This window comes from Macaca thibetana, chromosome 11 (genome assembly GCF_024542745.1).
Source record: "Macaca thibetana thibetana isolate TM-01 chromosome 11, ASM2454274v1, whole genome shotgun sequence".
Lineage (NCBI taxonomy): Eukaryota > Metazoa > Chordata > Mammalia > Primates > Cercopithecidae > Macaca > Macaca thibetana.
The window spans coordinates 33,332,307-33,346,457 of record NC_065588.1 but is presented as its reverse complement, the minus strand read 5'-3'; the positions used below and the strand labels follow the sequence as shown (position 1 = coordinate 33,346,457).

Sequence of the window (14,151 nt, the reverse complement as noted above, 5' to 3'; positions counted from 1 at the left end):
GTCCAGCTTCACGAAACAATGAGAATATTGCTGGCATGTATTGCATTTCACCTAAAGATGTATTAGAATTAATTTGCATGTCAGAGAGTAAAACTTTCCAAACTCCCTCAAAGTTTCACTTTCAAAAGTAACTACCCACATCTCTTAAACCTTTCTATTTGCAAAATTTAACAGAACTCCTGACTTTCTTCTTACATCCCTTATCCCTGTCTGACCAAACTCTTCCAATCTCTAAGTCCTTTTGTGCCATTTCTTATGTTGATGATCAGAATCTCTCAGATTCTTGCAGTCTCTCTTCTGCTATACTCAGCATATTGAGGGTCTTACAGGCACAAAAAATGACTGTGAACCCAAGTCAAAAGGGAGAAGGAGTTCAGGGATGCAATAGAAGTGGAAATGAAAGGAAAATACTTAAAATAATTGTATAGTTTCCCTTATTCCTATAACATAGTTGTATGTGTAGTAAGTAAAACACAGTATTCTACCGTTTCTTCAAATAAAAAAAAGACAGTTTCTTTTTTGAAAACCTCCCAATATGGTATTAGTCTAGACTCTAGACAAGAAAAGAAGCAAAAGGAGAGAAATAGTAAGAGAGAGGTAAAAGAGAAGAAGGAGGAGGAGGAGAAGGAAGAAGAAGAAAGCGGGGAGGAAGAGAGAAAAGAAGTAAAGAAGGATGCAGGTGTGAAAGGATAATAAATCTCAGGGCCCCAAAGTCACTAAGCCAAAGGGAAAGTCAAACTGGGAATCGCATCAAGCGAACCTGCCTCCCATTTTATTCTAAATAAGATAGCTATGAAGATTTAAAAAGCTACATACCGAGAGTTTGGGGATCTACAGCAACCAAAGGCTTTTCCCTGACTTCATATGACTGCGGCAGGCGAGCGAGTGAGTCGTCCCTGAGGAAAAAGAGGCAAGGCTTTTCCGAGATCGTCTCAGCGATGGCGCTTCGGTCGCGGTTCTGGGGGTTCTCCGTTTGCAGGAACCCTGGGTGCAGGTTCGCAGCCCTCTCAACCAGCTCCAAGCCGGCGGCGAAACTTCAAGTGCACCCTGTGGAAAATGAAGCTGTCGCCCCAGAGTTCACCAATCGGAACCCCGGAACCTGGAGCTTCTATCTGTAGCCAGGAAAGAGCGGGGCTGGCGGACGGTGTGGCCCTCCCGTGAGTTCTGGCACAGGTTGCGAGTTATAAGGACTCAGCGTCATGTAGAAGCACTTGTGGAGCATCAAAATGGGAAGGTTGTGGTTTCGGCATCCACTCGTGAATGGGCCATTAAAAAGCACCTTTATAGTACCAGAAATGTGGTGGCTTGTGAGAGTATAGGACGAGTACTGGCACAGAGATGCTTAGAGGCGGGAATCAACTTCATGGTCTACCAACCAACCCCATATGAGGCAGCCTTAGACTCGATGAAACGACTACAAAGTGCCATGACAGAAGGTGGTTTGGTTCTACGGGAACCTCAGAGAATCTATGAATAAATGAATAAATGGAAGCATTAATTGTTTTGAACATGTAAATATAAAACTGTCAGCCACTACAGCCATCAAAAGAGAGCATCTGGAAGAACAGCCAGCTTGGAAGTTTTACAGCAATAATGTTGCAGTGGAATATTATTTGTAGTTAAGGTCATCCTCCTTCCCTTTCTGTTTTTTTAAATCAAGAACTACATTCTGCCCCTGTCTTGGGCTTCAGAAGCATCTAAGAAAAGCAGTCGTCAATTATAATTAACTTTCAAAGGGCAAGTCAGAAGTTGTCTATAAATTACAAAATAATTTAAGAGTTATGAACTCTTAAAAAAAAAAAAAAAGCTACATACCTCCTCACAATTAAGCCATAAGGAAATTCCTTGTGGGCTTCAAGATCTTTACCCTAAAACAGTTCTGCTGAACTTCACCCTGGTAATGTAAATTGATAGCTTATCTTCACAGGCGAGGGACAAAGGGCAGAACTCAAAGTCATCCCTCTGCTCACCTGAGACAAATGTGTATCATTGCTTCCTCTGACCTGTTGTTTATGTAAAAATGCAGATTCACTGAGCCAGACTAAGACATAAGTGACTATTACTTTACCCCTTTCTCACATGTAGATTGTGTATTTAGTGAAAGGCTAATCAAAGCCCAAAAGAATACAACCTTTGTTTCTTATCTACGCATGACCTGGAAGCACCCCCTCCAACCCAGCTTCAAGTTGTCCTGCCTTTTTGGACCAAACCAAAGTACATCTTCACATGTTGATTGATGTCTCTTGTCTCCCTACAATGTATAAAACCAAGCTGTGCCACGACCACCTTGGGCACATGTCATCAGAATCCCCTGAGGCTGTGTCACAGACACATCATTAACCTTGGCAAAATAAACTTCGTAAATTGACGGATACCTGTCTCAGACACTTTGGGTTTGCACAGGTGGTAATAGAACTAGGTATAATATGAGAATTTCTATTGGTGTGATGGTCATATATGCCTTGAGACAGCACTGGAATATGATTGTGATTTTTGTGTGTTTATTTACAGAGCACCCTTCACTCTCAAGTGTCTCAATTTAGATGAGAAATTATGTTTGACAGATCAATCAGCAGAATAGAATGAGGTCTAACTTTTATATTACCGAAGTACCTTTACAAAGACAGAGTTGGTCTTTAACCATAAGATCTCAAAACTAGATTTTCCGTAGATGAATTCTTCAGGGAAGATATCTGCTAACTGTTGGCTTCTAATTGTAATTTTATTCATGGCTCTTGAGAAAACTGCATACATTTTAACCTATTCATGTAACTGAGTGTCCCTCACTTTTCTAAGAGGTGGTTTAATTATTATTACTATTATCTGCTTTCTCTTCCATTCTCGTTTTCTGGTTTCCCACTTCCTACTTAGCCCTTTAAAAATGCAAATGTATTCTTTCTCATCTCCCTCACCAGACATGTCCTGCAATGCAACTTCTAACTCTTTGCTCCAAGACAGGTCTCTCCTTGAGAGTCGACGGTCACTTTGCAGACCAAAGCATACCCACCACAGAAGTCTCACCTCCAGGGGGTTGCCTTCAAACTTCCACTCTTGCCTTAGGGCTTTCATTCACCAGGAGGGCATGTCAAAAGCATGCCTACTTGGTCACTTTTACAAATTATTTCTTCCATGGAAGGTGTCATCTCAACTGTTCTGTAGATAAGGCACCAAGTTAGTAGAGGGGTCCCCTGCTCTGGCTCAATTTCCCCTCTTACCTTATAAAAATATCCACTTTCTGCTCCAAAGATGAAGTGCCACATTTAAAGGCAGAACACTTTGTACCCTTCCTCCAACTTAACTTCAGAATAAATTCACATTTTTTGTATCAGACCTCTGTCTTGTTAATTGGACTTTACATGCAGTGAGCAACTAACTTGCATTTTGGTTACATTCAAACACCAAAAATCTCCAATATGAGATTAAATGAATCAGTTGCTGAGGGTGTTCTAGGCTGGGCCTTTTCTGACCTTTGGAAAACTAGCTGATTTTTTGGATTACAGAGACAATGAACAACAAGGTTTTGATACAGACAGGAGACAGGGATATACAGAATAGAAGAGGGTGGTTCCCCAGCAAAGGCCCCACCCTCAAGCCTGGAAACCCACACCCCTAAATGGGAATAGGCATTCCTGTATTCGCACCCAAATGTTGCCTTTTGGCCCACCACACTCCCATATCCTGTACCCATATAAACCCCAAACCCCAGGCTCTATGAGCAGAAGAGCAGAGGAGCAGAACAGTGGTGTGGCACAGGAGAGAGGAGGAGTATCTGAACATCAAGAGGAGTTCGGCTGGGGATGGTCAGAAAGGAGATGGGCCACCGGATGACTGAACTCCAGGGGAAGATCATCTTTCCACTCCATCCCCTTTCCAGCTCCCTGTCCTTCCCGCTGAAAGTCACCTCCATCTGGCAATAAAATCCCCTGCATTTATCATCCTTTAATTTGTCTGTGTGACCTGATTCTTCCTGGACACTGGACAAGGACCTAGGTACCAAGAAGGCACTGAGCTGGTTAACACTTAAGCCATCTGCAGAAGGCAGAGTGAAAAAAGCACTGTAACACATGTAGTGGGGTTTCCAGAGTCACAGACACCCACCCTTAGAGGTTACTGTGGGGCTGGAGCCCACAGTCACTTGCCCTTGCTCCTGCACATGCCCATCTAAGTGCTCCTCCTCCTGTAAGAGGTTTGAGCACATAGCGGCCAAACAGGTGAGACACACCTGACATCCTGTGAGGGGGGTCAGGGAACTCTCCCATTTCAGTCCCAATCTTTCCAACTTCAAGGGCTAATTTTGATCATTCCAATGATGTCAAATTATTATCTTCACAGAATAATCGAACAAATCAATGCTCAATTCTGAAGTGAAATTAAGACAGCCTTGATTGAGCTACTCTGGAAGGTGAGTGCTGTAGACCTAGTCTGTTGAAAGCACATATTCCAAATGTCTTTAAAAAGCATACTTTATACATGTGAGCCTATTTTATGTAACAAGTGGGAAATTTTTTAAATCTTTCTAGAACTCAACATTGGTACTTTTTAGGAATGACGGTCAAAGAATAGGAAACATGTAATTTTTAAAACTTCCTTCACTCTCCTTTCACCTTTTTCTGATAAGTTTTCTGCCTCTGATATCAGCTATATGCAATCAATTAAATGAATAAACAGTTCTCTTTGAGAATTCAAAAAGCTCAGTCATTTGACTGATTGAAATGCCTGGCTTAGCTTCCTAGGGGTTCTTTTCTCTTGTATGTAAATTTAAGTTGATCACTGCCAAAATTTGCATATAAAGAATCTGTGGTTTTTAAATATATATAGTCTTTAAGGCTTCTTTTTCTCATTTTTTAAAAGCCCCCAAGGAAGGAGGAAATGGTGAATTACTAATCAATAGGCATAAGGTTTCAGATAAACAAGATGAATAAACTCCAGCAATCTGCTGTCTAACATTGTACTGATAGTTAACAATATGTATTGTATGTTTTAAAATGTGTTAATATGGTAGATCTCACATTAAGTGTTCTTATCACAATACATATGCATTTAAAAAAAAAAAAAAAAAAAAAAGCCCAAGGAGGTAGGTGCGTGACCCTCTCAGAGAAAATACAATCTGAAAATGACTAGGTATCAAGTGACAAGTATGCATTCTACTATACGGTACTGTTCCTGTGAAATCTCTAATGAAGTTTGAAGCAGCCCTTTAAAGTTTTTCATGTCTTCTAGTTTAATTCACAGTTTCCTTAATCTGCAAAATAAGTTGCTGTGATAAAACAAGTCCTATTCAAAAGTGAATGTTTTGAAAATAAAATTACCCAGAGGAGATAACGCTCAAATTCAACACATAGTTTTTAAAGACTCATTATGTACCAAGCAGTTTTAGGTACTGTGAGGAACATAAAAATAAAGACGACACAGTTTAGTCCTCCTAGAACTCATAATCTAGTGGAGGAGGAAAAAGCCATAAGTAAGCCCATGCAAGACAGCCTGAACATGAGACATAACAATGTAGAATGGAGGAGTTGTGTGAAAACAAAATCAAGTCCCATCCTGAACAAGCTGACAATTTCCTAGCAGAGACAAATCTTCTACCAATGCTAACATCAAGCAGAATGTCTTAAGAGGCTTATTAAAAGTGTACACAATGCAGTTGTGTCAGACACAAACATTTGTAAAGTGTCTACTATTTGCCAATCTCTATGCATAACACTGGCACATTCACTGGCTCATTTAAAGAAAGGTGATACTAATTCTGAGAGGACCTTGAGGAAGCTCTGATGGATATCTAGAAAAGTGGTACAAATTGAACAAAAGCAAGAGCTTATAATTTTGCTCCCCTGGCTGGTTTGTCAGAGACCTCCATTTGTTCTCCAGCACCTGTACATTTTTTCTTAATACAATTATACAAGTTATGCTGGCAACAGCCATCACCAAGTACACTATTGACTCTCTCAACCTGTCAACCTGGAAAAAATGAGACACGTCATTAAAGATTACTGATAGGGATACCCTAGCAAAAATTTAGTGATCTGAAAGTTCTAAAAATTTAAGGATTTTATGTTTTCTTTTGCATAAGGGAAGTTTTATGGCAAATGTCTTAAGATTTGGCTGTAATTGGTCAGACTTGTTTTTTCTTTAGTTCTTTAGGCAATATAAAACAATAATGGCTCATGCCTGTAATCCCAGCACTTTGGGAGGCTGAGACGAGAGGATCACGAGGTCAGGAGTACAAGACCAGCCTGGGCAACATAGTGAAACCACGTCTCTATTAAAAATACAAAAAAAAAATTGGCCAGGCAAGGTGGCACATGCCTGTAATCCCAGCTGCTCAGGAGGCTGAGGCAGGAGAATCACTTGAACCCAGGAGGTGGAGTTTGCAGTGAGCCGAGATCGCACCATAGCACTCCAGCCTGGCAACAGAGCAAGACTCCATCTCAAAAAAAAGCAAAAAAAAAAAAAAAAAAAAAAAAACCAATGAAAAATATATACCTTAGTAACTAAGAATAGGAAGGGCAAAGAGCCAAAAGGGGCTAAATTTTAGAAATTCCTGACTCATACTGTTGTAGTATTAGTGTTCCATCAGCAAAGTTTAGTTGTGAAGAGAATACAATACTCAAATTCGAATGTATTATACTGATCCTTGAATATTTTGTCTATAATTGTGTCAGTCTTTAATTTTTTTTACTTCAAAAAAACATAAATGTTACTGTGGTGGGAAAATAGGCCCTAAAATTAAATTGTGCGATCTTTACTTAATCATGGTACAGTACACATTGTTCTAACAGCTGCCAGAAATCAAAGCTGGTTGCGTGTTAATGGCAATAGCATAATCATGATGCAACTCAAAGTTGATCTTGTCCATTGAAAATTGATGTCATGCACCACATGTAGTGTACAATTCCTACAAATTGCCAGGAATGAATTTGACAGGCTAGCATCCAATTTTCTTTAGGAAAACTTGTCCGTAGTCCTTTCAATCTTGCAAACTACCCAAGGATCTTAATGTATATTAAATGTATCTAAAGTTGACTGTGATAACGGCAATGGTCTTTAACTGCACCCTGATGATTTGTAGCTTCTTGTTTTTCATGTAATATCAGAGTGACCTGTGTACTAAACTTAATGGCTGCCTGATTGCTTATACTTCAGGGTTTTTTTTTTTTTAAGTTTACCAGTTCTGCAGATGATTTCTATAAAGAAGAAAATTACAAATGCCATCAATTAGTTATCATGACTTCTACTGAAGATACATTAATTTAGTTGTATTAGGTTTAGAAGTATTCCTCCGATTCCTTAGTCTATTAGCACTTTGAGTTTATCTATCTAAAATGACAATATTATTCTTTTCATCTGCTAGTTAAATATTTTTAAAGAAACACTGCTCCAACTGTCAAAGATTTATTTTCTTAAATTTGTTAACCCCAAATTGTTACCATATAATTAACTATAATCACAGCTAATGTTGCCTTATTCAATGTTCTTAAACATATTTAAACTTCTCCAATCTGCATTTTGGTGTTTCAAAAACAATTTTTGTTCTTCCTGGCATTAATTCATTAACATTTACCTGACAAAAGATATATAATATATAATTTTGGGATGACATATATATATATATATTTGGGATGAAAATATATAATTTTGGGATGACATAAGAGTACTATAGAAAATATTGACTTATGTTGTGAAATGTATTTACACAAAAATTTTTAAATTCTTAATACATCCTTTTTGTATAGACTTCTATACAGATTTAGCATACAATGTTTGTTGAAAGTTGAATTAGTCATGATATGCTAGCCTAAACTTTGGTAAAAAGAAAAATACAAGAAATCTGAAATTTTAGTAATTTAATCCAGTAAGGATTTATTTCTTGCTCACATCAAGTTCAGTGCAAATTGGGCACCCCTCCTTCATCTCATAGGTACCTCAGTAACGTATGATTTCCAAAGTCCCCACTTCAGAAGAAGAGAGACGAGAAGAATTGTTGCATGAGTTGTTTTTAAGGGACAGGCCTAGGTGTGATTTACCCTGGCAAGTGGCCATAATGTGCAAGGGAGCTTGGGAAACTGCCATGCGCCCGAAAGGAGGAAAGTGAAATGGAATTTGGTAAACACATAGCATTGTCCCTGCCACACAAAGTCTTCAAGAAAAATACTTGCAGGACCGAAGAAAACAGGATGCATTTTTTTAAAGCAGTTAAAAATCAGAGTTAGTTTCATGCTAGTGTAAAATGACATTTTGAGTCACAGAGACCATGAACCGCAACGTGGAAGTATTACTTAAAAATTAACCTTCTAATTTTAAAACAAATCCAACACTCTTTATGCCTTTTTATCAAAGGTACAGATGACTGTTTAAAATATGGCACTAACCTAAATATTTCCTACACTTCTTCCAATGAGGAAGGTCATATGATTTCCCTTTCAGACTCTTTTTAGATCATCTTGTTTCTTATGTGAATTATATCACACCCACCATGTCTCTGCTGCCATCAGAGACAAATGTAGCCTCCCCTTTGGAGCCTCTTCTTACAGATCAGGTATTCATTCTGATTATTCACCATCTGTGCTGTTTTCATTAATAAATAGTTTGAATATTACCATTTCAGTATTTACACATTGTCTTGCACTCATGTGCATACAGGCACACATCTGCACACAGTTATTCATGCACACACACAGTGGTCACCATCAATTTATTTTCCGCTGCCTTGCTTTATTCTCTTCCGGTGCATTTTTTAATATGCATTTATTTGCTTTTTGTTTTGTATACTGTTAGGTCCCTTTCTACTAGGACAGGATCTGGCAGCTAGGTTCTGCTTAATTAATAATTGATAAATAACGGAGTAAATGAAAATGTTTTATGTTTCAGTGTCAGTGAGGGTACGTATCTCTCTGTGCTCCCCTTTCATCACATGAAAGAAAATAAGGTAAGAATCTTTGACTTCTCAGTTGATTTTGGAAATTGTGCAATGTACCAAGAAAAACTATGGCATTTATTTTTTGAAAAAATCTTAATTTATTTAATGTGACCCCAGGTTTTTTTTAGAAGAAAAACTAAGGTTTGGAGAGTCGAAGCAGCTTGCCTATAGCTGGTGTTACTCATGTTGCACACTCACAAGCATATTGTTACCTAGATCTGTGTGAGAAGAATTCTCCTTTTTTTTTCATTTTACTTTCCATAACTGATTTTACCTTTCTCACGAGTGCTAACCCTTTGAAAGGCAGGTGAGAAAGTGGAAGGTAATAGTGTATAGATTCAGTTTTAAAAGTTTTGTAGGGAACTCAATCTCATTTGGGTAAATGCTTGTTTTCAGACTTTTTCCTTCTTCTTCTGATCCCCAAAATGGCATCTGGATCCATGTAAGAGCTTAAGAAATGTGTTGGTGATGGAAGAAGGGATGTCGGAGAAATGCTTTCTCTCTGGTATTTTCCAGGTTCTGGGATAGGTTTGGTCCATGACTGATGTTTACTGACATGCAACTGCTCATCTGGGCTTTCAGAGAATTTCCATGTGCCTGACACTAAAGTCTGCGACCCTGGCCCTTTATTTCTAATCACAAAGTTCCCGTATACCATGCTGGGTTTTTTTCCCAACTCTAATTCCCCCTGGGTACATTGATCTTGGCACTTCACTGGCCACAGATCAGAGCCTGAAGGAATTTGTGGACCCTTCTTCCCAGTCACCTGCAAGCACCAGTGTTGTGACATCTTTACCCAGACACCTCTAATCACCAATGATGGAAATGACACAAAGCCCAATGCAAGGATCTTCTTAGAAGCCTATTACCTTTCCAGATTCTGAATCAGTAAGAAAGCTACTAGCACCAAATGTATTGAGTCTCTTCAAACCCATGTGAATGTTTGTATAGCACCATTTCACAAAGAGCCACCAAGCGTGTGTATTGTGTAGAAGGGGAAGAGCCACTAGTGAGTGAGGGTTGGAGAGGACACTGGAGTCCAACATCTCTCTGACTTCTGCCTCTTCCTTTTCTTCATACATTTCATTGGGTTGGATCAATCTGGCATTACAATTTCTGCAATATTTGACAAGAATTCTTCTTACAATGTATCTAATTCAATGTAATTCCTGGTTTAATCTGGTACAGATTACATTTAGTGTGCCATTTTGCTCTCAAAAGTGTCCCAATTCAGATGCTAAATTATACGGTCATTTTACTTAAAAAAAAAAAAAAAAAATCTGTTTCCAGATCTCTAAATTTGCTTTAACATGCAAAAAAGGCTTAAAGAAATTTAGAAATCTAGAAATCATTTTCTCCAGGAACAAAGCCTGACTTTCAAGAAAATTAATCAATCCTAAGGCTGGACAAAAGAGAGATCAGTGTGAGCTAGAATATATTATCTGGGAGTAATAATATCTTGATGTGCTAAGGTGTTTTATTTTAACTAGTAGAGTTTTCTTTGAAATAAATGTCTTTAGGATTTCTAGGGACAAGTGAGACAGGAAAAAGAAAAAGACCACTCCAAGGACTAATCAAGTTCAAATTACAAGAGCTACAAGGCATGGAAAAGTAGAAACATGGTTCAACCCCTAGACAATTATAGGAAGAAGAGTAGTCCAAAAAATGGGTTGGTGGTGCAGGGAAAGTCTCCTTTTCACCTCCCAACCTCCAAACATACTTCTAGATCAACCACAAGCCTGAGAATATGACATTGGCCCAGGTAACAAGTGAAACAGACAAAAAGGTGGTTTTGTCCTGACAGTGCCATGGAGCATTCAGGTGTCCAGTCTCCTTTTCAATAGGACAGAGACCAACCACCTTGCTCTGGTTTCAGAGGATATACAATATCAGATTCAGGAAGTTGGAGATGTTAGAAGGAGTTTTACAAAGCTAAATTCAGAAGAGAAGCTGAAAATATTGGGGGAAAGTGTATGCTTAAAGAAGTTACAATTGTTCCCCTTTGGTCAAATTCATTAAATGTAGTCAGAATACATAGTCACTGGTTCAGTTCACACACATGCGTATCATCAATGATCAATGATGACTCTGAAACTAAACATGAAAAACTATGAAATACTCCCTTTCCCAAAAAGAGGAAAAAGAAAAGTCAGCCTGTGTTTAGTTACTTAAACTCAAGACCTTTAGAATTTAAGATCATCTGTTATGAAGTAAGAAAGCTTATCTCTTTTAATTATTTTGCTGACCCATTGCTAAAATAAGGCATTGTACATACGTATTCAAATGGAGTCAGTCACATGCTGCCAAAACAAAGTAAAGAATGGTATGTCATTCAGAAAACTACAAAAACTTTAAAAGAAAACTAAGTTTTATCAAAGGCAGTCTTTTAAGATAAGACTGATTTTATTCCCACTTTTCTACAAGATCTATTTTATCTTCCCAATATTTTATATAAATTAGTCACAAACTTTCTCAAATATTATTAAAAGCTAGAATTTATTGAGCCTTACTGTAGGCCAAGCACTAGGTAAAGTATTTCTTGGGACATTGTGGAAGGTGCTATTAGTATATCTGTATTAGTCAGAGTTCTCCAGAGAAATAGAACCAATAGAATGTTAAAAAATATATATGAAAACATATTCCCATAGAATGCCAAGACCTCTCACACAGATAAGGTGTCCCATAGATAAGTCTATATATGGACAGATATTTATTTTTCAAAACTGACTTATGCAATAACAGAGGTTGGCAAAGTCAAAATCTACAGGGTGTGCTGGCAGACTAGAGACCCTGGGAGAGCCAGTGCTGCAGTTCCAGTCCAAAGGAAGTCTGCTACAGAATTCCCTCTTGCTCAAGGGAGGTCACTCTTGGTTCTGTTGAGGACTTCAAGTGATTGGATGAGGCCCACCCATGTTATAGGGCAATCTCTACTCAAAGTCCACGAGGTAAATGTGTATCTCAATCAAAAACAACCAAAAGAATGTTTAGACAGATATTTGGGCACCATGGCCCAATCAAGTTGACACATAAAATTAACCATCACAAGGCTCCTTTATTTGTCAGATAAGAAGACAGAGGCATAGGGAAATTACTCACACGAGGTCACAAGCTAGTAAGTTACAGGGCCAGAACTCCAACAAAGTTTGTTTGGAAATTTAGCACACTGAACCACCATGCTTTACAACAGGGCAACTGAGAGTTTGATAAGTTAATTGGGAAAGCTGGATCTTTCCAGACAAATGAAATAGTATGCATTAAGGCTCAGAGTATTAAAAATGCCTGGCTTGTCAAGGGAATACGGTAAAGTCCAGCATCATAATAATGAAATTACTACTTAGTTTGTTATATATTTTTTAATTGGTCACTCTATATTGACCTGGTTTCTAATGATTTACATGTTTCTTAAATGATACACCTAGAATATCAGGAAACTGAGACCTGAAACCCACAGATATTCTTGGTCACCCACAGATTTCCTTTCTCATCCTTATGCATTGTTGTTACATCCTTAGCTCAAGTTGAGGGATGGTTTTAGAGCTTGCTGTGCGGAACAGACAATTCTGTTGACTCTTAGGTTGTCCTTAAGTGTGTCTCTGAAGTGAATATTCCCGAAAAGAGTTTACTTTCATTTCTTAAGGCAAGAAAATATTTTGCTTTTCCTGAAATACTAGTATTTTCCTTTTGCACAGACAATGCAAATAATTCTATTGTAATAATTTTTTTTTTTTTTTTTTTGACAGAGTCTCACTCTGTCACCCAGGCTGAAGTGCAGTGGCATATCCTCAGCTCACTGCAACCTCTGCCTCCCAGGTTCAAGTGATTCTCCTGCTTCAGCCTCCCAAGTAGCTGGGATTACAGGCACATGCCACTACACCAGGCTGATGTTTGTATTTTTAGTAGAGACAGGGTTTCACCATGGTGGCCAGCCTGGTCTTGAACTCCTGGCCTCAGGTGATCCACCTGCCTCAGCCTCCCAAAGTGTTGGGATTACAGGCATGAGCCACCGCTCCCAGCCTTGTAATAATTGTTCTTATTTCCCCTCACCCCTGCTCTCTTATCTTTGTTATTCAATTTTAATTTTGTTTTAGTTTTATACACTTCTATCTTTATTTTTATTAAGAACCACTTCACATTCTTTCTGCTGCAAAACAGGGAATAGAAGAATAAATGTGTGAGCGAATAAATCAATGAGCAAGTCAATAAACAAACAAACAACTGGCAAAGAAATAAATAGCTTTCCATGACTTAGCTCTTGCCAGAAAAAAAAAAAAGCAGGGAAATTTCAACCCCAAATTCTACCCTGCTGGTTCAAGGGATGATAGGTTTCACATGAGTTCATGAAGACCTATGATTGCTTTTTGTCAAATGTCTTGAGAGGCTATTTTTCTCATTAACCCTGACTTATAAATAATTCAATTGATGTCTTGACTCCTAGTTGTAGGTTCTTCTTTAGTCACATCTCTTACATTACCAATGCCCTAGGTTCCAAGTGCAAATAAAATTTCAATAGCCCTATTTTGACATTATTTGTAAATATCTCAGTGTACTTATAGCTTAGGTCCTAGTTACAAGATCTCTTTCTCTCTCTCTCTCCCCCTCCCTCCCTCTCCCTCTCTCCCTCCCTAACAAAATCTCCATGTTGTGTGTATCAGTGGTACATTCCTTTTTATTGCTGAGGAGTATGTTACTGTATGAATCTACCACAGGTTTTAATCATTCACCAGTTGAAGGACATTTTGTTTCTAGTTTTTGACAATTATGAATAGTGTTGACATAAATTCTCACATACAGGTTTTTGCATGAATATAAGATTTTATTTCAGGGGAACCAATAAATACCTAGTAGTAGGATTGCGAAGCTATAAGAGAAGTAAATGTTTTTAGTAAGAAGTCACCAAACTGGTTTTTAAATTGGCTGTACCTTTTTCCATTTTCAGCAGTAAAATAAGAAAGCACTCGCTACTGGCAGTTTTACTGTTTTTTAACTTTTAGCCATTTTGGTAGGAGTGCAGTGGCAGCTCATTGTGGTCTTAATTTGCATTTCTGTGATGGCTGATAATATTAACATCTTTTCATGTTCTTATTTATTACCTACCCATTAATGTAAATCTGTAAAGAGAGCTAAAGATAGTTACCTTAAAGTGTATAAATAACATTTTTATATCATTAGAGTTGTGGTAGAGCCAAGACATGAGTGATAAGAAACCAGTCTAAAGCATTCTGCTATGTTCTGAA

The 14,151-nt window shown here is 38.1% G+C and overlaps 1 protein-coding gene across 1 annotated transcript; it reads left to right on the top strand.

Moving 5' to 3' along the window:
• The first annotated feature begins 823 nt into the window (after window positions 1–823).
• On the top strand, window positions 824–1,800 carry LOC126931717 (39S ribosomal protein L18, mitochondrial-like). The gene is given in 2 exon segments (XM_050750087.1): window positions 824–1,092; window positions 1,095–1,800. Coding segments are annotated over 2 exon segments (537 nt in total). The 5' UTR covers window positions 824–938; the 3' UTR covers window positions 1,478–1,800.
• The last annotated feature ends 12,351 nt before the right edge of the window (window positions 1,801–14,151 follow it).